Raw genomic sequence first — 23366 nt, 5'->3', positions numbered from 1 at the left:
GCAATGATCTTGCTTGACTCTGTATACAAAACTGTCACAGTGCTTAGCAAACCTCTTAAAAACAGACACTGGATTTAAATATGAAAAAAAGCAGACTCCTTCCCCTGAGCAGCATGCTGATGCAGAAAGCACTGCCATTGCTCCACAGGTTTGAATGCCAGCTGAGCAGCAGTGGTTGAGGTGGTTCTCACTGGATCACCTGTGTGCAGTGAATCTGAATAGAGAAAGGTATCAGAACCTTGCAGCAAATTGCAGGGTCCTGCTGTGACTGCAGGAAAATCAATGAATGGTTTGGGTTGGAAGGCATCTCCAAAGGTCATCAAGTCCAACCCCCATGCAGTCAGCAAGGGCATCATCCGCTAGGCCAGGCTGCCCAGAGCCCTGTTGAGCCTGACCTGGAGTATCTCCAGGGGAAGGGGCCTCAACTGCCTCCCTGGGCAACCTGTTCCTGTGTGTCCACCACCTTCATGGTAAAGAACTTCCTCCTAGCAACCAACCTAAATCTACTCTTCTCTACTTTCAAACCATTGGCCCTGATCACATCACTGCAGGCCTTTGTAAAAAGTCCCTTTCTAGCCTTCTTGTAGCCCCCTTCAGGTACTGGAAGGCTATTAGGTCTCCCCAGAGCATTCTCTTCTCCAGGCTGAACAACCCCAGCTCCATCAGCCTGTCCTCATAGCAAAGGTGTTCCAGCCCCTTGATCATTTTCATGGCCCTCCTCTGGACTTGCTCCATCAGGTCCATGTCCTCCTCGTGTTGAGGGCTCCAGGGCTGGATGCAGTACTCCAGGTGAGGGCTCAGCACAGCAGGAAGAAAAGAAAAGAAAAAGTGAGAGTCTAACCTACTGCAAGGGCTGGGCAGCCAAGAAGATTAAGTTGCTCCCTCCCTTAGAGAGGCTGCAGCAAGTGTGCTTTGCTCAGCCAGATCCATTTGTAGCAGAGAGCCCAGGCTCTGGCATGCTCAGTTAAGGCCTTTGTGGCCAGTTAAATAAAGCAATGTGCTGGGCCCCTGATGCTTTTTATGAGTTAGTTTCCCAGGACCTCAGGAGGAGCCATTAAATGGTAACTGGCCATCCTTAACCAGCTGATGGCATTTAGTAGCCACTAGTGGTCCTTCTAACAAGCAGGCTGTGGCTGCTCCATCAGTACTTGGTGTTTGTTTTGTGCTTTTACTGTTCTGTACATGACAGGAGGTTAGCTGCTGAGCCATCACTTCTCCAGTTACAGCTGGCCTTCAGCTAGGATCTCCTGGAGTGGGAAAAATCCAAAGGAGGTGCACAGGAGTTGAGGTTTTCAGATGTCTTTTCCTGGAGTTTGATTTTGGTTGTTTTTTTCTGGGAGGTGGGGAAAGAATGGCCCATGTATAACCTGAGGATGAACTCTGCTGAAGTACCTCCCCAGAGGAAGCTGTTGCATCACCAAGTGACACTTGCTCACTGAAGATAATGGAATTTTTATCAGGTGACAGAACACACAAAGATATACATAAAAGTGCAGCAATAGCAGTGTTTAGATTAGATGGTTTAGGGAAGTCTCCCAAGAGAGAGCTTTACATGTGTCCCTGGGAACTGTCTAGCATACTCTGAACACCTGCAGGAAGGCAAAGCCTTGAGCTGCTGAGCAGTGACCTCAGAGGACTCCTCTGTGAAGCAGAGAAACTGCTGCCTAGTATTTTATGGGATTTGTTCAGCTACCCAGCAAACAGAAACTCGTAATTTTCACAGGCAGTGAATGTAATTCCATCCTGCAGCTCTGAAACACACACCTAGCTGGACACCAAACAAAGGAAGGCCATTCTCCTGTTCCCAGAGCATGTTGTCCTGGCTGCTAGACAGAAATGCCTTCTCTCTCCTAGCCTGAAAGCAGCCAGACCTTTCTAAAGTTGTGTGCCTGTGTGCTCAGCTGGAACTAATGACTTCTGCTCGCAGCGAGGCTCCTGTGGATGACACTCCAAAAGCTCTCTTGGGATATAACCACAATTGTTCCATAGCATTATCTGCCTAACTAGGGTCCCTTCAAAGGGCAGCACTAGAGTGAGAACTATCATTTATTTTCACCCCTCCAGGGTATCCCCAGTGCCTAGCATCCCCTGTCACTGCGCTGTCAGATGGAGAGCAATATAAAATATTGAACAATAAGCATTTGAAAGCAGTGAACTCCTCCTCACATGAAGTCCAGTGGCACAAATGATGCTATAGGCTTCCTAAGAAGATTTTCTCTGACAGGTAAACAGCACCAGTTCAGGGAGCAGCATTACTAATTGATGATAGTCCTGTCTCACATTGCAATTAAATGGCCTGTATTAGGTGCATGTAATGAATGAAGCATTTCTTGTTCTTGGGGCATTCATACTTGCAATCCAGGAGATAGATTTTATAACATTCAATAAAATTTGAGTCCGGGCTGCAATGCTCTCCTCACTGGAGACCTTTATATGTCTGGTTGCCTCTACCTGACTGTTCATTTCCATGCAACTTAGTGGAAATGTCTTTCCAGAATTGACCAGAGAGCTCAGAAGTGATGGTGGGGTGCACACAAACAAGCCAAGTGGCATCACATCAGCTTCATTCCTTAGGAAGCCAGGTTGGAAATATGACTCCTGAGTGCACAGGAAGATTCCTGTTCCTCCTCAATATTAATTGCAATCAGAAGGGTAGGCTTTGTGGTTAAAGGACTAATAAAACAGGCAGTGGATATGTTGTACTTCATCAGTGTGTGGCACGTGGGGCAGGCAGTTCTGTAGTCCAGGCATGGTGGCACATTTGAATGCACTCCATCTGCTCAACAGTGCCCACAGCTGGCTGCTGAAGTCTGTGGCAAAGCTGAGACAAATTTTCCAAGGGCAGGTTTGAACATGAAGTGTGAACGGGGTACTAACATCTGTCAGAGATCTGAAACTTGGACTTTCTTTTAGAGATGGGGCCAAAGCATTCAGAATTTTTTCCTATGATGTGTATTGGGTTGGCTTCTGTTCTATTCTACTCTGAATTTTGCAGAGTGTGTTCCTTGAGGCTCACTCCTTTGCTGAGCTGGCAAATACATAAACAAGGAGTAAATAAATGAACACATAACAGCAGCAAGGAACTAAGGATGAGACTAAGCCACAACATTTGAAACATGCCAAGTGTTTGAATTCCCTTAGAGTGGGAGAGCACAGTTATCCATCTGAAACAGTGTCTTGTCCTTACACGGTGTCCTGTATCCTGTGGATCAAAGGAGGACACAGAGGTCCTGCCAGTGGGTAGTAATACAGCAGCCTGCTCTTTTTTCAGTGTCAGAAAAGGTTTGGCAATCCATGGTCAGATCAGAAACTGTTGCTGCACCATACTGCTAGGTCATTCTGCAGTGATTTCCTACAGTTCCCATTGCAAAGTGGCTGCTGGTTCTGCCTTACTGATGGGGAGCTGGATGATTAAACATTAAGTGATAGCTGTTCAAAATGTGGTTGCTCCAGCAGGCTTTGACTAGCCTGGTTTGGAAAGTGTGGTTAATGTGAGCTGGCCTCTACTTGACTGTCACCAGTTTAACATTTATTAAAGCATTGTTGTGACAGACTGTATGAGACTCTGTTGAAGTTGAGGGTGTGAAATACACACATGTCACTTGAGATATATGTAAGAAGCAGTTGAGTTCATGTTTGGAGTAACTCCTCTGACCAGTCAGAACAATAACCCAGAAAACCAGAGTCCTGAAGGCCAGAGGCAGAGCATTCTCAGAGGATGGGAATTACAAGTGGGACCGGGTTTGGTGGTGGGTGGTGTTAGCTGTGAGGAGTCATTTCATGGGTGGTAGGAGCCCCAGAACAAGGCAGCTTACCTGATGGAGTCCTCCTGGAAGGCAGCCTGGACTTTTCAAAGGAAGCCATTGTTTCTCTGGTGCTTAATTCTTGCTGTTCCCAGAAAAAGAGAACCATGTGAAAAAGCTGTGTGAGCAGGGCTACATCAGAGGAACAACAACATCCATAAACTACATTCCCAGTCTGTACTAAATCCCTCCAACTGCTAGTTAGCTTACAGGCCAGTGCAAGAGAGAGATATATGCAGTGTCCACAACCTTAGACACTGAAAATAAGCTATAAAATCAACAGGCATGATAAATGCATCCCTTCACAATCTTTATACTCGAGAAGTCTCTTAGGTTCTAAGCACTCAAAACATACTCAGCATTGGGGATGAAGGCAGTGGTCATGTTGTCACTGTGCTCTTAATCCCTGTAAAATCATTTCATACTGTGTAGGCCTGTCTGAATGTATTTTTCATCTGTCTTTAAATAGCTTAATATATTCAGACTTTACACCCTCAATTAGGGCTGGAAATGATACACTCGTTTTCTAAGCTTCCCACCCCCCCCCCCCCCCCCCAGTTACCAAATGGTTCTAAGTTTGCCATTTTCTATAATGATTAAATGCAGTTTTATAGTTAGTGGGCAGCTCAGCATGTAATTATCTCTTTGCACAACCAGTTAGAAGAGTTGCCTGCTCAAGACATGCCCGAGACAATCACACTGGTCCATAAAAAGCTGCTCCTCCACTAACAACTGCTCCTAAACCTTCACTGTTTGATGAAGCTTGCTTCCAGGCACTGACCAGCATGCTAAACCTTCAGTGTGTTAAGAGAATCACAGAATCAGATGAGTTGGAAGAAACCTTCCAGATCATCAAGTCTAACAGATTACCCAACACCATCTAATCAACTACACCATGGCACCAAGTGCCTCATCCAGGCTCTTCTTAAACACCTCCAGGGATGTCGACCCCACCACCTCCCTGGGCAGCACATCCCAATGGCCAATCTTCCTTTCTGTGAAGAATTTCTTTCTAAGATCAAGCCTAAACTTCCTCCTGCACAGCTTGAGACTGTGTCCTCTTGTTCTGGTGCTGGTTGCCTGGGAGAAGAGACCAACCCCCACTTGGCTACAGCCTCCCTTCTGGTAGTTGTAGAAAGCAATAAGGTCTCCCCTGAGCCTCCTCTTCTCCAGGCTAAGCAACCCCAGCTCCCTCAGCCTCTCCTCATAGGGCTGTGCTCCAAACTCCACCCCAACTTCATTGCCCTTCTCTGGACATGTTCAAGGATCTCAATGTCCTTCTTAAACTGAGGAGCCCAGAACTGGACACAGGACTCAAGGTCTGGCCTGACCAGTGCTGAGTACAGGGGCAGAATGACCTCCCTGCTGCTGCTGGCCACACTATTCCTGATATAGGCCAGGATGCCATTGGCCTTCTTGGCCACCTGGGCACACTGCTGGCTCATGCATGTACACATAGGTGCATGTCTCTGTATGTGCATGTGCCTGTGTGTTTCTATATATAAATATTTGGAAAACAAGGCAAAGCCTTTGTTTCTGACATGTTCTAAATCCTGAATTCCTGAATGCAGTGGGATTTTTGTTTGTTTGTTGGTTCAGTTTTGGTTGGGGTTTTGGTTTTTTTGTTGTTGGTTTTGGTTTCTTTTTAATATTGACAAAACAATTCCTGATAAAGAGCTTTGCAAATGCTTAGCCCTCTGAAAAGGCAGTCAAGATAGACAGTGCAAGGGCTGACCATAGGATTGGACTTAAATCCCAGGATTTGGCCTTGATGCCTTCATCCCAGCGTGACACAAGAACTGCCTGTATCTGTGCCCCCCATCTGTGCTGTAGTGTTTCTGCCTTTCATACAGGCCTGTGCTCTTACAGTTGGGTCTGAGGATTCAAATCAGCTGGAAAAGAGGGGTGGTGGTGGGAAATATTGAAGAAGTTAGAAAACTCTGGAAGGGCAGGAACAGCTCTGGTAACCTGAGGAGTTCTATTCCCTGCCATGTGTTAAAAACGTCTGCTGTGCCAAACTTGGGGTTTAAAGTGATTTTCAAATAAAATATGTGCTTTTAGGACATGAGGTTAAAAAAAAACCCCAGCTCCATCATCATCCCTTGGGCAGTGCCTGGGTGGCTGAGCTCCAGAGGTACAGTAGTGGCTTTGCTTCCCAGGCTGCACCTTTTGTTCCCCAGAGCCAGCAGGGAATGGCAGCAATGCGGAAGCCGCAGTTTAGCTCCTGGGCACAAAGGGATCCTTAATGCCAATTAAAAAGCAGGCTTAATGAGTACCAAAAGCAGCCCCCAAGCCAGGCCTCCTTAGCTTAAATAAAAAAAAAAGGAGAGATGGGAAAGCAACATGTTGTAGGAAATGATGGAATGTTGAAAATCCCATAAGAAAGAGGGGAACACCCTTTGCTCTCCTTACTGCATCCTCAGCTCTTGCTCTGCTGAAAGCAAAGCCGTGGAGAAGTGGAGAGGAGAGACTGGTGTAACTGCCCCGCTTGGAGAGTGCCTTTTAGCTAGCTGGGGGACTGTTTGTGGTCAGTGTGTTATTTCTAACTAAAATGGCACTTCATAAAAATAACTAATTGTTGGCAGCCATTGCTCTTTGAATTCTATTTCTAGTTCTAGCCTCTATTTCTGTTCCTCTCGCTTGCTTTCCTCCTAACAAATCAAACCCCGGGATTGCAGCAGGAAATTTAGGTTTAACCTCAAGAGTCAATGTTTTGTCTCATGTCTGCCCTAATGTGATGCAGATGTTGGAACTGCTGTACGTAACTCAAGATTTTATTGAGCTAGCCCTCCCTGCCTAATAGAAAACACAGCTAAGGGGAGTGCATGTTCAACACAGAGCCCTCCGAAGGCACCGAGCCTCTTGTGAATTTCCAGAGAGATGTTGACAAAACACTTGGGAGATGCCTTCAGCTGTTTGATACAGAGTTTCTGCCATGGTAGAGAAGCAGGGCTTGCAAAGCTGGCTGTCTTACTTGTTTGAAAAAGCAAAACCAAGAGGTAAACACCTACAAACCCGAAGTTATTTACAGGTTGGGTATTATTAGGATGATGTTTCTGCAGTTATTTTACTTCCTTCTCATTCTCCCTCTGTACTCAACGCTGGTCAGGCCACACCTTGAGTACTATGTCCAGTTCTGGGCCCCTCAGTTTAGGAAAGATGTTGACTTGCTGGAAGGTGTCCAGAGAAGGGCAACAAAGCTGGGGAGGGGTTTGGAGCGCAGCGCTGTGAGGAGAGGCTGAGGGAGCTGGGGTTGCTTAGCCTGGAGAAGAGGAGGCTCAGGGGAGACCTTATTGCTCTCTACAACTACCTGAAAGGAGGTTGCAGCCAGGTGGGGGTTGGTCTCTTCTCCCGGGCAACCTGTGACAGAACAAGGGGACACAGTCTCAAGCTGCACCAGGGGAGGTTTAGGCTGGAGGTGAGGAGAAAGTTCATCCCAGAAAGAGAGATTGGCCATTGGAATGTGCTGCCCAGGGAGGTGATGGAGTGACCATCACTGGAAGTGTTTAGGAAGAGACTGGGTGGGGCGCTTGGTGCCATGGTTTAGTTGGTTAGGCAGTGTTGGTTGATGGGTTGGACTTGATGATCTCAAAGGTCTTTTCCAACCTGGTTAATTCTATATTTAATAATTAATAATAATAATGATAATAATAATAATAATAGTAGTAGTTGTTGTTGTTATTATGTTATTTCCTTCTCTTTAAAAATAGCCAGAAAGACGGGAGAAATAGATTATCTTTGGCATCCCTTTTTACTCCTCCTGTTTCCCAACACTCCTGATTTCCTCTATTCTTGCTTTGCTGGTTCTTGGTTTTGTTCCAGTTTTCCTTCTCTTGAGTTGCCACTGTGGCCATAGCCTGCTAAACACTTGAGTATGTCTTTGATGAGGACTGAACAGCAAACACTGACACATCTCAGGACTCTGCTGTGCCACGTTAGCCCCAGCAGAGTCATCTGAAGTTAATTCTTTCCTCTATTTGTTCTTATTTTTCCTTATTTCTAGTAATGATTTCTAATAGGGAGATGAAAATTTGCTGCTTTTCTGTGCAAAGAGGGAAAAAAAGAATCTCATCCTTAAATGAGGTTTTTTAAGGTTAAACCAGAAACAAGAGGGGAAAAAAATCTTATCCTTAAATGAGATCTTTTTTTTTAGTGTTAAACCAGAAACAAGGGGGGGGGGGCAGGGAAATCTCATCCTTAAATGAGAATTATTATCCTTTTTTTTAAGGCTAAAGCAGAAACATCAGAGTGCTTCTCTTGCCCATGACTAAATAGGGATTAGGTATTTATAGAGTGCACCAAAACCAATCTTCATGCCTTGGAATATAAAAGTTGGGCCAGAAATCTGCTACCCAGAGCAATCTCCAAACAGCAAACAGACCAGGGAAAAGCCCTCCAAACACAGAGAGAGAGGGGGAAAAAACCCCAACCCCAAACCAAAGAGCTCTGCAGGGAAACCCAGGGATTACAGAAGCCTTGTATGTATTTTTACTCACTTAAGCTGACTGATGCTGGGGCTTTTTGGTTGAAACCTCCAAATTCCACTTTTTGCTGGAAGCCTTCTTTGCCCCTTGGCTGGATCAACACATCGAGGATGTGGGTGTTTGACAGGGCACAACTGGGTCTTCAGGCAGCTCTGGGGCTGCTGGCAGCGGTGTTGGTGATCCCAGCAGCAATGCAGATGGACATTGTGTTAGTGAGGGCAAATTCCTCGTCCTTTGTGGGTTAAAGCTGAGCTCCAGAAAGGTCACAGCTGTGTTTAAGAAAATGATAAAGTCAAATCCTCCCTCGTTGAAACGCTGGCCATATCCTGAACAGCAATTTCTTTCAGCTACTGTATCAGCAAAGCAGGTAATTAGCTGGACTCTAGTGTATTGAACTATAAACCTTTCATTTCCCTGGTAATGTGGGTAACCCTCTTTGAGCTTAACTGTCTTTATATATCCCTTTGGAGGGCTTTGGTGTCAGGTTTGGGTTCTTTCCACCTAAAGAGAGAGCAGCTCATGCAAAATGAGGCCATGATCTGTCTTGGGTCCAGGAGAGGAACCTGCATGAGAAGTGACTGATCACATCTACTAACTGCATCAGAGCTTAAAACCAATCCTTCTTGTCTTGTCACACACTGCACCAGAAAATCTATGCCAGCAACTGCTTCTAGCAGGAAAAGTGAGGCAGGTTTTGTTTTTGCCTAAAGCCTCCACACTCAGTTTGTGTCCTGCAAGGAGAGCAGCAGAACTGTGTCATTTTCAAACCAGCACACTAGCTCTGGGATCAGGTGGGAAAACTCTTGACTGTAGGACTGGACACCATCACATGGGATTCTTAATTTGTTTTGGTTCTCTTCCAGGCTTCAGTTTATTCCTTTCATTTCCACAAACACTGTACAACATTCACAGGTAAGTTAATGAAAATGAAATAACCTCTACCCCCTCCCATTCAATTCTGGATGTTTAATGGCTTGCTCCTTTGAGAAACAAATGCAGTGCTTGATCTAGCCTTGCTTCTTTCAGCCAGATGCTGCCCTGGTGATGTACTAAAGGGTCTTTCTGGTCAGATTTCAGAACCTGACTGGTTTATTTTCCATGTTTATAACTCCTCTCCTTTTCCTTGCCACTCTCCAGGCAGCCTCGCAGTGCTTCTGCACAGTAAACTGCTGAGAGCTCTGTAGCTGCAACCACTGCTTTTTATTTGCAGTCAGATGAGATTTGTTGTTTTTACCTGCCCTGGGTAAAATTCTGTAGGTGATCATCCTGCACTCCATGAAGCACTTTATTGGCTTCCACATCCTTCTGCAAAACTCTTCTCTGTATGAGGCCTGCAGGTAATTGCCATCAGATAGAGGCTAGGCAGGTGGCAAGCTGTGATTACATCTAAGAGCTGGCTTGCTGCACCTAGGGATTCCATACATGCTTAGTTTATACTCCAGTGGCCTATTTTTATTAATGCTGCCTGCCTTCCTCTAGTATTTGCTAGCTCATTTCACTCATCTGTCATGTCAGGTCTCTCAGGTCCTGGAGGAGGGACTGTCTCTGCCTGTCTTCAGCAATTAGTGGAAATTAATACTAGCATTTAAATTTTGGAGAGAACATAAGTGGACACAGTCTCAAGCTGCACCAGGGGAAGTTTAGGCTGGAGGTGAGGAGAAAGTTCTTCACAGAGAGAGTTGTTAGCTGTTGGAATGTGCTGCCCAGGGAGGTGGTGCAGTCACTGTCCCTGGAGGTATTCAAGAGGGGATTGGCTGTGGCACTTGGTGCCATGGTTTAGTAGTCATGAGGTGTTGGGTGAGTGACAGGTTGGACTTGATGATCCTTGAGGTCTCTTCCAACCTTATTGATTCTATTCTATGATTCTATTCTATGTAAGACAACAATGCATTACTCTTACACAGCCCTTTTCACACCACAGTGCTCTCTGCAGGTAACAAAAGCAAGAATAGCCCTGAGCTTGGGGCAGGAGAGTGAAGAGTAAAGAGATGTGGGGCAGGAAGGGCTGAAGACCTGCAGGAAGGCTGGGCTTTGGGCAGGGTGCTGGGGGCAGCAGCAGGAGCAGGCTGGAGACAAAGGACCAAATTCCCTTACTCTATACAATCATTATATTTATATTCATTACAGAGCACATTTAAAGAAAACACTGAAGAATGATTCTTTGTATGAAGGACTCCTACCTCTTGTGTCACCTCTGCTGCTGTTCCTGCTTCTGACAGTCTGGGTGGTTCTATCTCCAGGCAACATACTATCAAAGCAACCAAGAGTCTTCCTATGGATGGTTGGGGTTGCTTTCTCAAACGTTATTGTAAGTATGCTGCTGCTGCTGCTGGGGCTGTTATTTAGGCTTAGCTTTCTAGTTTTATGTAAAAAAGATAAAAATGGAAGAAAACAGAACCTGTAGTTACTAGCAGAATCACACTGCTAGAGGCAGAATGCCCTGTGTTATGCTGTCTTATCAAAACACACCACAGCAGCTGTCTGCTCTGGGGACACTTGGGGTGCTGCAACACCTCAATACCTGCTCTACTCAGCATAACAGCTCTCTGAGGGTTCTTTCTTCTTTATTTCCTGAGGGGTTATGAAAACCCTAGGGAAGCCTTATTTGCAGAAACAGAGCAGATATTCCTCAACACATAGGCAGGACTGGGGACTTGTCTAAGTAAAAGACAGCTCAGCACAGGCACAGATTTACCAGTAAGAGCCTGAGGGTTGTAGCCTCGCCCTGCCCTGGTGCCCATCAGTGTGCCAGGTGTATTCCTGCACCCCACAGCTCAGCTGATCCCACATTTCCCCTTCCCTGTTCAGAACAAGTCTGTGCCACTGACAGCATATTTAGGAAAAGATGTGGAGATATGCAGGGGGCTTGCAATGGCCCTCTGCCCACAGAGTAGTTTGTCCTGTCCCACAGCATTGTGACTAATTTCTCCCTTTTTAATGCCTGTGAAGCAGCACAAACCATGGTGAAGTGGGCAACCACTGCCGTTCCCCAAGGGCTTTCTTCTCTGGAGGAGGCCCTTTGCCTGTCTCCTTGCTGGGAGAGAGGCAAAGGGAGCTGCAGCCAAGCAGAAAGGTGTTCCCCCTGCTAATGCTAGAAGCACCCTAGAAGACAGTGACTAGTTTCATTTTAGGGAAGCAGTCTAAAATGGAGCCACTGAGCAACACTGGAGCCAATTCAGAAAGTCAGAGCCCTGAAGTGCCTTGCCTTATGAGAGAGAGCTTTGAAAGCACAGGCTTTGGAATGAGATCCTGAAATAAGGAACAGAATCATTTCCTACCGTTGGGGAAAGTGCTGTTGGAGTTTGGCAGATGGCAGGTTCTGCACATATATCTTAACCAACCCAGAGCAGCTGTGGCAGGATGCTTGCAGAAGAAAACCAGTAAAGGAAAGCAGAGGTTTCTTTGGAGACTGCAGTTCATTAGGCATTGAGTGCAGTGCCTCTTCTTCAGGCCTTGTGTTCTCTAACCAAGACATCAGCTGCAGTGTTAGAGGCTGGTGGGAATTAAAACTGGATGTGTGTCAGTTGAAATTTGTAACATTTTAGAAGGCACCATGAAAAATGCATGAGTGGTAGTTGGAATTGATAACATTTTAAGCCTGTTTCCTCTTACCTCCTCTGATCCCTTACACACACACAGGTTCCCCTCCAGCAGCAGGGTAAGGCTTGTCGTGGCAAGGCTGCTCCTCTCCATGGTCATCTGACACAGTGGGTTTACATTATCTTTTCTGTAGCCCACAAACTGCAGCCCATGTTTCTCTCCCTGCTGGTATCTTGAGCTTCTCATGCCTTTGACAACATATTTAGTTTCCCAGCAGATCCCCTGGGCTAAATACCGGTGCTCAGACCTGGCCTCATAGCCACGTCAGGATGAGTAGAGGTGGCATCCTCCTGGGAGCAGGCAGGAAGGCAGGTCACTGCCAGCATTGTTGGCTAAACTAAGGACAAAAGGCCTCCAAGACCTAAAAAGTGGAAAGCTGCTTATCTGTGAGAGGAGGACTTCTTTCCTCAGCCCCTACAGGCAGAAGCAGGACTGCCTATGGGCTGTGACCACCACTCCTGCCAACAAATTTAGACCTTGTTTAGAGATCTACTCACAGGGCATCTATCGAAAATATTGAGGTCACAGAGTACAGCTGTCACAGCTTCCACCCAGGAAGCCCTCAGAGCTCCATGTTTGAGTCCAGGAGGAGGGGATGGAGTAGGTAAGTCCTGCAGAGGGGACCTTTGCTCCTCAGCACAGCCAGAGTGCAGTGGCTGATGTTGTGACCAGCTGATGAGCAGGGGCAGCTCAGACACAGGAGGTGCTTCATGAGGAACCTCCCAGGGGAGATGCTAAGAGGGAAGATGCTAAAGACCTACTCTGGGGTACAAACCACAGCTGCTGTAGGTGTAAATTCAGCAGGGCCAGCGCAGCATGGTAAGGTGTAATCACAGGGGTGGAAAAGCACAGGGTTTAGTCCCATAGCCTTACCTTTTCTTCCCAGCGTTTTCATCTCCTAATGCTGGTTTATGCATCACCTGTAGTGTGGGTCAGTGCTTCAGGACCAGGAAGAATAAGGAATTGAGGGAGGAGCACAGAGCACAGTTCCATTTTGCAGACCTGTGGGACACTGAAGGTGAATTGCTCCAAACATCAATACACAAGTTTGATGAAAGACAGACTCCCCTGCTTAACGTGGTGTGATCATGGCTTAAACCAGGGTGGAATCCAACCCCTAGACAGGTGCAGTTGTTCAGCCAGGAAAAATTACAGCAGGTAGATTGCTTTAGCAATTTCTGATACCCTCTGGAATGGTTCCCAAAGGACTCCTAAACCCAGTGGTTGCCACAAACCTCCCAGGCAATACTGATAATGCATCGTAAGCAAATGTATTTACTTTAGGGACAAATGCTCACTTCTTGCATCATTGGAAGCTCCTGAGTTTTTTCATGGCTCAGTTTTGCATTCTTCAGCTCCCCCAGCACAGACAGCAAAGCCAGTAATTTTTCTCCCCTGTGGTCAGGCTCCTCCTGCTGCTGTCAAAGGATTTCAGGCACCCCACAAGGAATTAATTTGCCATTCTTCTACTGTTTTCAGGATACAGGAGATCTATTTTTAGCCACATTTAAGATTTGAGAGAAACTTAAATAATAATAATAATAATAATAATAATAATAATAATAATAATAATAATTATTATTATTATTATTATTATTATTATTATTTAAGCTGTGCCTAAATTCCTTTTTGAAAGACAATAGTGCATGTCAGACATTTCTTAAGGAGTCTAACACTTGGGCACACTAAACTGGTTTAAAAAGCTGAACTTCCACTAATTATGTTTCAAGGACTTTGTAAAATGAAGCTAATTATTTTCAACTAAACCATGCACCATATATTCAATTTTTCTGCCACTCTGAGTGGGATCCCATTCCCTGGGCCCCAGCTACAGGGCTCAGGGCAGCCTGATCTAGTTGAGGATGCCCCTGATGACTGCAGGGGGGGTTGGACCAGATGACCTTTAGAGGTCCCTTCTATGATTCCACACCTCCAGGGGGTCTACTGCCATAATCAAGCCAAGAAAATGGTGGTTTAGTACATGAGGGAGTGCTAGAAAGCAGGATTTAAAAGTGGCATGGTACCTTCCTTGCCTTCTACACAATGAGGCAGAAGAGACTGCTGGCATGCCGTGTGAGTCAAGTACTGGTGATTAAAGGGAGGCACATTTGATCTGGGATCACAGCTTTGTGAGCCTGTGTGAAAGGATGAGCTGATAAACAATCTCTCCTTTCACAAAGATGTGCTCCTAAAGCAAAGTGAGTCAGAACTGCATCTCCAGAAGTGTGTGGTTGATGTTCTTTTTCACAAAGACTCCCAGTGAGGCCCAAAGGTCCATCCTTGGTAGCCTTCTCACCAGGAGCAAGCCCATTTTGAGCTCTAGCCTTGTTTTCCCTTCATCAAAAGCAGCCCACATAGAAAGCTGAAGTATTATTATCCTAGACCCCTCAGGCTCACCCAGTGCTTCTCACCTGGTGCCCTTTGCTCCCACAGTGCAAGGTGATCATTTGCCAGATGAGCAGCACCCAGCCAGAGCTCTTCCACTGGTTCCTCTTCCCGCTGGCACTGGTGGTCTACGCAGCCATCTCGGGGCTGCTGGGCTGGACAGAAGAAGCAGTGCTCATCGTGTTCACCCTGCTGCTCACAGCTGCCCACGTGCACTATGGGGTCTGTGTGGTGAGTAAGCACCTCCAAAGTGGCCATGGGAGAGCTGCCCCAGGGCAGGTGGAAGATGGGGCTGGGAATGATTTCTCCATTGCCTAGCTGAGGCAGTGGCTGAGTCTGAATGTTCAGTTATGGGGACATTTGTTATGTGTCTTGTTTTAGTTAGCCTAAGGTTCAAAAAGCAAGTCAGTCTGCTGCCAGCAGTGCCTTTTTGTGTGTGCAGCAACCTCAGTGACTTGAATTATTCCAACACAACCACCTGGTTTCAGCTTTAAACCCTTCACAGGATATTTATGGACTGGTTTTATGGAGCAGTCAAGACCCATTGTGCCATGAATGCTCCCATTCCTTCTCCCCTTCCCCCCTTTTTTTTCCTACCTTAAATTACTTGACTGAAAAAGCCAGGAAGGTAAAATGCAAAGTGACATGAACAGAGTTCATAAAATAAGGTTAGCTTGAGTTTGAGTCTGCAAGCAAAATAGCTGTCCCAGTTTCTAATCTTTTCTTGGCCCTCTGCTAGCATCTCCCAAGCTGGAAACATGAATGGTTCACCAGTTCATTCAGTGTTATCAGCACATATTTGTGCCTGCTAGATATCAGTTTTGTCATTTATTGCCATCTGAATTACTGCTTACATTCGTTTTCCCTCAGTTAATGCCCTCTTTTCTAAGGAATATTGTCAAATAATCCCCAGCAAAGTGTCTTAGTGGGGGTTTGCTTCCAGATAAAAACACTTCACGTGGCAAAGATCACATTGCAGAGGGAGTTGGTCAGCATTCTTATATTTAAGATGCACCACTGGGCTGTAAGGATTTTCCTTTGAAAGAAGACTTTTGTCAGCAGACATTGGCATCATAGGGGATTCTACCCCAGCACTGATATGGGCCAGGCAGTGGAGGTCAGAATGGAAACAGCTGGTCAAAAATGAGTAGTGACAGAGGGGCCCAGCTGCAGCCCAGTTGTGTCCTCTGTGAATCTGGGCAGGAGAGATTTAACTTCCTTTCAGTGTGCTGCAAGAGGAATGCAAAGACCACAGCTCTCTTGCCTGGAGTACTTGTAGGTTCCCCAGGTACATGAGGACTGTGGTTGGGTCCTACTCCCTCTGCTCAGCAGAAAAGAGATGGCTAATTGTGAAGCACTTACCATCACCAGGGGAAGTTTAGGCTGGAGGTGAGGAGAAAGTTCTTCACAGAGAGAGTGGTTAGCCATTGGAATGTGCTGCCCAGGGAGTCACCATCCCTGGAGGTGTTCAAGAGGGGATTGGACGTGGCACTTGGTGCCATGGTTTAGTAGTCACGAGGTCTGTGGTGACAGGTTGGACTTGGTGATCTTTGAGGTCTTTTCCAACCTTACTGATTCTATGATTCTATCTCATCTCTGTCATTTCCCTTCAGGGCAGGCAGCTGAGTGAGCACCTGAACATTTACATCTTTTCCCTGAAGAAACGTGTCCAGGAGTGAAGAGCCACACTCTGACCAGACTGTAACCCTTGGTGATTTACAACTCTTCTGATGTGATAAAAAGTTGGAACTGAGCTGATTAGAACAACCAAAGAATAGAATAGTTGATACCTGAACTACAGCGACAATGAGCTATGCAGAAGATGCTTCATCTCAGAGGAAGATTCCTGTCCAGCAGAGAAGTGTTTGTTCTGCTGCTAATATTTATTCTCCTCACTAATGCCATGCTATGACTGTCCCTGAAGCTTTTGTCTTCCTGCTCCTCCCCACTGTGTCCAAAGTCCTGGATCAATCCACGCTGGGTCACATGAGATCCCTGATGGTTTATAGCCGGTGCTGGCTTTGCCCAGCCTGCTCACCAGTGGGGCTCTGGCAATGCAAACCCTCCCTTCATGTCCTTCCCACTCAGACATCTGTGCCTGCTTCATTTTCCATATTTATTTTCTCACAACCCATTCCTTCCCTACAACCTCCTGAAGGGCTTCCACACATTCAGTGTTTTCTGCACCTCAGATGGAGGTGTGAAGAAAAGAGAATGAGCTCAGCAAGCTGTAGACATGGTCAAGTGGATTTGAAACACATGATTCCTGGTCCCCCTTGCCCCAGTACTCACAGCTGACCTGTATCTGTCAGAAATGCAGCCTCCCTGCAGCAGCAACTGCCCTTTGCACTTGTTTTCTAGGCAGTAACAAGCACAGAGCTGATATTTCAGTAGCAATAAGCAACACACTCTCCAAAGGTAACCAGCTGAGGGTGAATGTGGCCAGCAGACCTTTGAAGAGTCTCATATTTCACTGCAAAAGTAGTTAGTGAAACCTCATCTAGGAGTGCAGAATGCTAAACAAATCATTATTGGCCTGTGTGCTCAAACCAAATCCTTGGGGTTTTTAGATACTGACCAAAAAAACAAAGAGAGAAGAGAAGCTTTTGTTGACCCCTCACACATTTGCATGTAGCTGTAACCTGCTCACTTCATCTGGCATGGATGGCAGCTTCCTGCGTGCCTCGGAGGAAGGAGCAGGAATTTGAGGTTCATCTCTTCTCACACACTGCCCTAGCCAGAGGGGCTTTTTGGCCTCGAAGCACTAATGAACCAATCTGTCCACTTTCCCCAAGGTAAGCATGGGGTTGCATTTCTTGCAGGGGATGTGACTGAGGGCCTGGCCTGTTTATTGCCAGCTAACTCTCTCACTTGCCACAGGCAGAACAGAAATGTAGTTGTTGAGTTGCTGAGCCTTAAGTTCAATTTTTTCCCTCCTGCTTTATCACAGGCCTGATCATTTTTCCCCCCCAGGTAACATACCCTTGCAGCAGTAGCTCCTGTACTTGCAGCTGAGCACTGACTAATCATACCTTGGGCAGCAGCTTCCACTTGCTTGTTCCACCTGTTACAGTTGTTGACCTACCACATTAGCAGGGCTGACTTTTGAGGGGTCCCAACCCCCAGGTCAGCATCTTACTTCAATCACACTTCAAGCAGCTTAAAGCTTATCATAGAATCAACCAGGTTGGAAAAGACCTTAAAGATCATCAAGTCCAACCTATTACCTAATACCTCCTGACAACTAAACCATGGCTCCCAGTGCCACATCCAATCCTTTTTTGAACACCTCCAGGGACAGTGACTCCACCACCTCCCTGGGCAGCACATTCCAATAGCCAATTACTTGTGGCCAATGGCTTGTGTTAGGCAGAGGACCCAGAGCATCCTGTTAATGCTGGTTTGAAGACTGCTGAGCCCTGCAGACTCAGGCAGGGCAAGGACGTTCCTGCACCCTCCAGCCCTGCCAAGGTCCAGCTCTGAGGTTAGAGCAACAAGAGACATCTTCCAGCCTTCTTCCCTGCCCTGCATGATACCAGTGGAGCACCAGGTCTCCATGGAGTGCTCCCTAACTGCTTGAGGTCTCTTTTTTGGAGTAAGGCTGACAGCTGTTTCTTTAGTGAGGTTGCTAAAAAAAGGCAGTTCTGTGCTTGAAGAGAAATGAGTGTGATGCACCCTGCAATCTGTTTGCTGCAGCTAAATACTACATCTGAAACTAGATACACTGCCACAAGAGTCTCACCTATTTCAGCAGGTTTTATTTAACCTGCCCATCAAAAGCATCTGGAGGCAGCCCTGGTGAGAAGAGCTAAAATACAACCACCAAAAATACCTCTGGGTTGAACGCCGTGGCACTGGAGACACTCTGGGCAGGTTTCCCTTTTCCCTTTGTCTTGCACTTATGAAAGAGCTGGAGACAAGGGTCCCAGAAGTCACAGGATTTGATGCACTGTAATGGAGTATTTGGGAATATTTCATTAAATGAAGTTAGAAAACTTGAATGTCCACAGCCTGCCTGCACTTGTACCTTTCTAAAGAGAAATACACTACCCCTGGGAAAGGAAATGAAGCTCCTGCCAGCTTTCTCATGCAGCTTTCTGTATGGAAAGAGGGCAGGTAACTTTCTTTCCCCTTGTTTTTAAAGCAGCCTGTCACTACAATCTCTGCAAGGACAAACAGCAAAGCAGATCATGCAGTGCCCAGCATCTACACTGAATCGTGAAGCCATCTGGGATGGCAACGGGCTCAGTGAACACAACTAAAAATGCTTTCTTCATCGGGTGGGATGGTCACAGGAGCTATTTCATCAAGTCAGAGAGCTCTGTGGAGATGACCTAAAAGCCCAGCACAGTGGGTTTGGGTCACATTACAGCAGAAAGCTTTCAACTAATTGAACTGTTTAGTGCTTCTGAGCACCCAAGCTAGCCCAAAGACATGGCATGGCTTATGAAAAGCAACTTACCTAGCTCTGCTCTCCCAGGTTTGAGCACTTGGGTTGGAAATGAGATCCTCTGGTCCCTGCTTTGTCCTCCCCTCCTCTGCCAGAAACCTGACCTCGTGGTGGTGGCACACAACCAGCCAGCTTCAACTCATGGCAGAAAGAGGTCTTGACGCAAGGCTCAAAGCCCTGGAGACGGAGCAGCACATTGCTCATGCTGCAGAAGATCAGAGCTGTGAGAATTACAATGAAGTTTTCCCCTTCCAAGGGCCTAGCATTTTAATCTAAAATGTAGGTGGCTTTAGGTTCTACACTGAAAATGCTTCTCTGGATACAGGGCCATTGCAAGCTGCAGTGCTCTCACTTTAGCACTCTTCACCTCCTGGCTGCTGCGAGGTTTGCTTTCACTGTATCCAAACTGAGAGAGGAGATTCAGTTCTTTGAAGTGGGGAAGCATTTACCATAGAGCAGAACATTCTGCTTACATGCAGATACACATCTGCATTTGCTTTCTTGATTTTGGAAGGGGATGCAGTCACTCAGCTCTTGGGGAAAACAAACACCTACACACACAGAACTGAGGGGTGACCACGTTTATGTGAAGGGCAGTGTCAGGAGGATGGGGCAAGATACTAGAATAGAATAAACCAGGTTGGAAGAGACCTTCAAGATCATCACATCCAACCTGTTATCCAACACCACCTAATCAACTAAACCATGCAACCAAGCAACCTATCAAGTCTCCCCCTAAACACCTCCAATGATGGTGACTCCACCACCTCCCCAGGCAGCCCATTCCAATGGGCAATCACTCTGTGTAGAATTTCTTCCTAACCTCCAGCCTAAATGTCCAGTGATAGGCCAAGGGGCAACGTGTGCAAGCTGGAGCAGAGAAGGTTCCATGTGAACACAAGGAAAAGCTGCTTCACTGTGAGGGTGACAGAGCCCTGGGGCAGGCTGCCCAGAGAGGTTGCAGTCTCCCCTGGAGGCATCCAAAACCTTCCTGGTTGCGTTCCTGTGTGACCTGCCCTAGATGATCCTGCTCTGGCAGGGGGGTTGGAGGGGATGATCAGTCAAGCTCCCTTCCAACCCCTAGCATTCTGCAATTCTTCTGTTAGTTCGCTTGTTTTTTTTTAAAGCACCTATCTTTTTCCTTCCTGCTCCCACCTGAAACAAGCAGAGGCATTTAAAGCAGTGAAGTAAGCCTCCAAGAACGTCTCGAAGAAGCTCTAGAGCTGGACAGATAGCTTTTGAACATGTATTTTTTTTATTAAATATGTAAAAAGATCAATGCAAGTCAAGTTATTCACATATCCAGACCCAAAAATATCTACTCTACCATGCAACAGCCTGTGGCTAATGTCAAAGGACTGCTAACAGCTGAGTGGGACTTCTTGTCGCTGTCCCTCGCATCTATTACGCCCTCGCTTAGCAATGTATAATTAACAATACATATGTTTACATTCCTTTCAGTTTACATTTAATAGAGAACCAAAGCTTTAGGGTGTGCTATTGAGTCAAGGTAATTACAAATGCATATTGAAACCAGAAGGGAAGAATGGGTTACTCACAGGGGGAGAGGGCTGGGGGTGGGGGAGAAGGACAACTCTTTCCCCTTGCAGAGCATCGCTCTCCCCTCAGCACAGCCAAATTTCTGGTGCCCACGAGGTACTTGCACTGCCCCAGCTCCCCTACAGCAGTCACTCCCCCCTTGATGCAAGCAGTGAGGGCAAGGGTCCTCAGACCAGAAATGGGATATAAGGAGTTTTCAGGAAATGAAGGTCAGCTTTATTATTCTTTTTTAAATTATCTTCTTCTTTTTTCTTTATATGTGCTTCAAAGAGAGAAAAAGAGAAAGGCACAGGAGCCAGGCTGTGACCCCCCTCCCCCGAGGAGCTCAGCAACCCAACCCCTTGCACCTTCAGCAAAACGTTTTCTCTTGGAAGTGCTCTCCATGCATCTATCTGCTCAGGCATCAGCAGAAGGATGGACTGCAGTTAAGCAGAGACTGGTGCTGATGAAATGAAGCTTATCCTGATCCCCAACTCCTGGCCCCCCCATCAGGAATCCCATGCAGGTTAAAAGGACATCTTGGAGTCTGGACAAAAATGAGCAACTGCTCGTCACCAGTATTATGAAGAACTACCGTTTATTACAATGACAATTGTAATAGGTACATATGTTCTAATAAACACAAATACAATGGAAATGACAACTCCCCCATTTGTGGTGGTTCTTGGAAGTCCTTGGTATGGGATATACACATCTCTCTTGAATCAACCAGACTTTATTTGTAACCAATCAAAGCGGGAAAGGGAAGCGCTGGCCTGCAGGTACTGCAGTACTGTCATCACGGGGCAGGACGTGAGGTCAATGCTGGAGGCAGGGCTGGGAAACCTTCAACCCACAGGATCCAGAAACTCTTCTGCTGAGCAGGGGGAGCGACCAAGGACCTGGCAACACCTGTTCTAGATAGTGCTTAACAGTATTTTACACGTTGTCTGTGGTGCAACACAACAGCAGGGATCTCACATTAAACCAAGAGCCACTTAGCTGCAGAAGATTATTGGGAAGAGAAAGCTGCACACGTGTGTGTGAGAGATGGGCAGCTGATGAACTGAAAACCTTTCCATGGAAGTGTAAGCTGGCAACTTATGCTTTAGGAGCCTAGGAAGGTCTAAGGTGATTTAATTGTTCAATAGGCTTGGAGCTTTTCAGCGCCTGCCAATTGGGATGGCACTTCCATGTACCTGCTAAAGCAGTGTAACAATCCAGAGTGAAGATCAGGTGGGAGACCCAAAATAGTAAGCATTAAATATTCAGAGAGTACAATGCACAGTCTTAGGAGAAGGATAAGGAATGCTTCAAGACACCTCTCTTCATAAAATACCCCCATGTAGAACAGGGCAATGGGACTGCACTGGCAGGGGAGCTCTCCCTGCAGACATCTCCAGGGCAGAGCTGGTTCTGCACTGTGCCAGCCTCACTGGAGGAGTCAGCCAAGCGCAGAACCGCCCCTCGCTCGCTCAGCTGCACCCCTCTGATGTGTGCTCTCCTCAGGAGGGCTCCTCACTGCCCCTCTGTGCTTCATAGGCAGCCTCAACACCAGTGAGGTGTCCACCACCCACTCAAAGGGAGCTCGGGGGGGTTTCAGGGCTGGTGCTGATTTTCCTCCCACACCTTGCACTAGTGAGGATGTTTTCTGTCTTCCATACTCATATGGCCAGGGCAGCAGAGGGGAGGAGGAGAGCTGAAGGAGCTGGCCTACTTTGTCCTTTTCTGGGGGGCGGGAAGCCAAGCATGACAGCAGAGATCATGTCCTGCAGCTACACTTGTGTCAAGGAGACCCCTCCATCAGCACTGAGCTCTGTGGAGGCAGAGCTGCAGCTGGAGACTGGGACTGTTCCTCAGCAAGGAAGAAAAGCTGGGAAACGTCTATTGACTAGTCAGGAAACCGGGAGGCTTTTCAAGAAACTTAAGTGGATGTCTGTTCCTCCAGAAATAAGCCAAAAAAACATACCATGCAGCTTTCTAACGAGCTAACACAGGGATTTAAATACCTCCTGGTGAAACAGATTGCTCTGCCTTCCATTTTGTGGAGGCAGGGAGCAGAATGAACACGAGCAACACGAGCCTTTCCCTCCATCATCGTTGTGGCTTGAGCATGACTTCCACTGTATCCCTTCACTCCAACTCTTCATCCACATGGATGCCCCTGGGCAGATGCACGAGGGAAAAAACAAACAGCCCAACAAACAAACAAACCAACCAAAGAAAAACCCCCAAAGCAAAAGCACCACAAAGTGAGAGAGACAGCTAGTGGTGGGGTACTTCTTGCCACACAAAATGCCAATATAAATATGTCAGAACAAGTTACAAGTGTATCATACTTCAGACAAAAAAAAACAGGGAAAAAAAATAAATATCTTTTTGGATGGTTTTGTTTTTTTTTTTGCTTTTTAAAGAGCAGAACAAATCTCAAGCAGCCAAGTGGTGAAGTTGCAGTGATGTACAGTAGGTGATGTAGCCCTACAAACCCCTCTTGGGAAGATACACCGAAAGGAGACGTCTGCAAACGCATCTTGGCAAAGGATGGGTACAGAATGCGGTGGCTGGCTGGCACTCACTATGGTACAGAAATGTTAATGGCAGGCTGGGAGTGAACTGATTTCAAGTTTGAGGCCGCACATGTTCCATTCTCCAGAAGAAAGTTCTCACACAAAACGAAAATTGTCAGAGAGGCTGGCTGAGTCAGTACTCCTCCTGCTGCTGGGGCTGTTCATGGACTTGCTCTTCACCTTCATGCTCTTCTGTGTGGCTCTCCTGCAGGGAGAAAGAGAGCCCAAAACATTCTTCAGCAGAAAGCATTCCACAGATCCTGGAGATATTCGAGGTGAGGCTCGACAGGGCTCTGGGCAACCTGATCGAGTTGAGGATGCCCTCGCTTGCTGCAGAGGGGATTGGACTTAGATGACCTCTGGAGGTCCCTTCCAACCCAGACCATTCTGTGATTCTCATGTAGCCTTGCCTCAGGGCACGCTCCATCACCTCAAGCTTAACTGTTCATTTTCATGCACAGAAGTCCAAACTGAGCTGTTACCCAAGAGCAGCAGCACCTCGTAACATTTCCATTACATGCATTTGCTTTTAAGTAGT

At 46.7% G+C, this 23366-nt stretch overlaps 2 protein-coding genes across 6 annotated transcripts in view; one reads left to right on the top strand and one right to left on the bottom strand.

Moving 5' to 3' along the window:
• The window catches only part of LOC137451353 (ethanolaminephosphotransferase 1-like), a 49221-nt gene extending 26767 nt beyond the window's left edge, over window positions 1-22454 (top strand). Inside the window, exons 7-11 of one of the 2 annotated variants that reach the window (XM_068158785.1) lie at window positions 9151-9199; window positions 10415-10595; window positions 14321-14503; window positions 15886-17067; window positions 20553-22454. In XM_068158785.1, the coding sequence (XP_068014886.1) occupies window positions 9151-9199; window positions 10415-10595; window positions 14321-14503; window positions 15886-15951 (479 nt within the window). In that variant the 3' untranslated portion in view covers window positions 15952-17067; window positions 20553-22454. Of the gene's footprint in view, window positions 1-9150; window positions 9200-10414; window positions 10596-14320; window positions 14504-15885; window positions 18946-20552 lie in introns of both variants that reach the window. The other variant, XM_068158784.1, reaches the window with a different exon arrangement.
• Window positions 20838-23366, bottom strand: part of MAPRE2 (microtubule associated protein RP/EB family member 2) — a 97759-nt gene continuing 95230 nt past the window's right edge. For all 4 annotated transcript variants that reach the window (XM_068158788.1, XM_068158786.1, XM_068158787.1 and 1 more), the window contains one exon: window positions 20838-23033. In XM_068158788.1, coding sequence (XP_068014889.1) covers window positions 22962-23033 — 72 coding nt within the window. In that variant the 3' untranslated portion in view covers window positions 20838-22961. The remainder of the gene's footprint in view (window positions 23034-23366) is intronic.

The sequence above is a fragment of the Melanerpes formicivorus genome, unplaced genomic scaffold (assembly GCF_026170545.1).
Source record: "Melanerpes formicivorus ecotype bairdi unplaced genomic scaffold, bMelFor1.0.p_v2 SCAF_42, whole genome shotgun sequence".
NCBI lineage: Eukaryota > Metazoa > Chordata > Aves > Piciformes > Picidae > Melanerpes > Melanerpes formicivorus.
The sequence above is the reverse complement of the archived record's forward strand: the minus strand, read 5'-3'. Positions and strand labels throughout refer to the sequence as shown.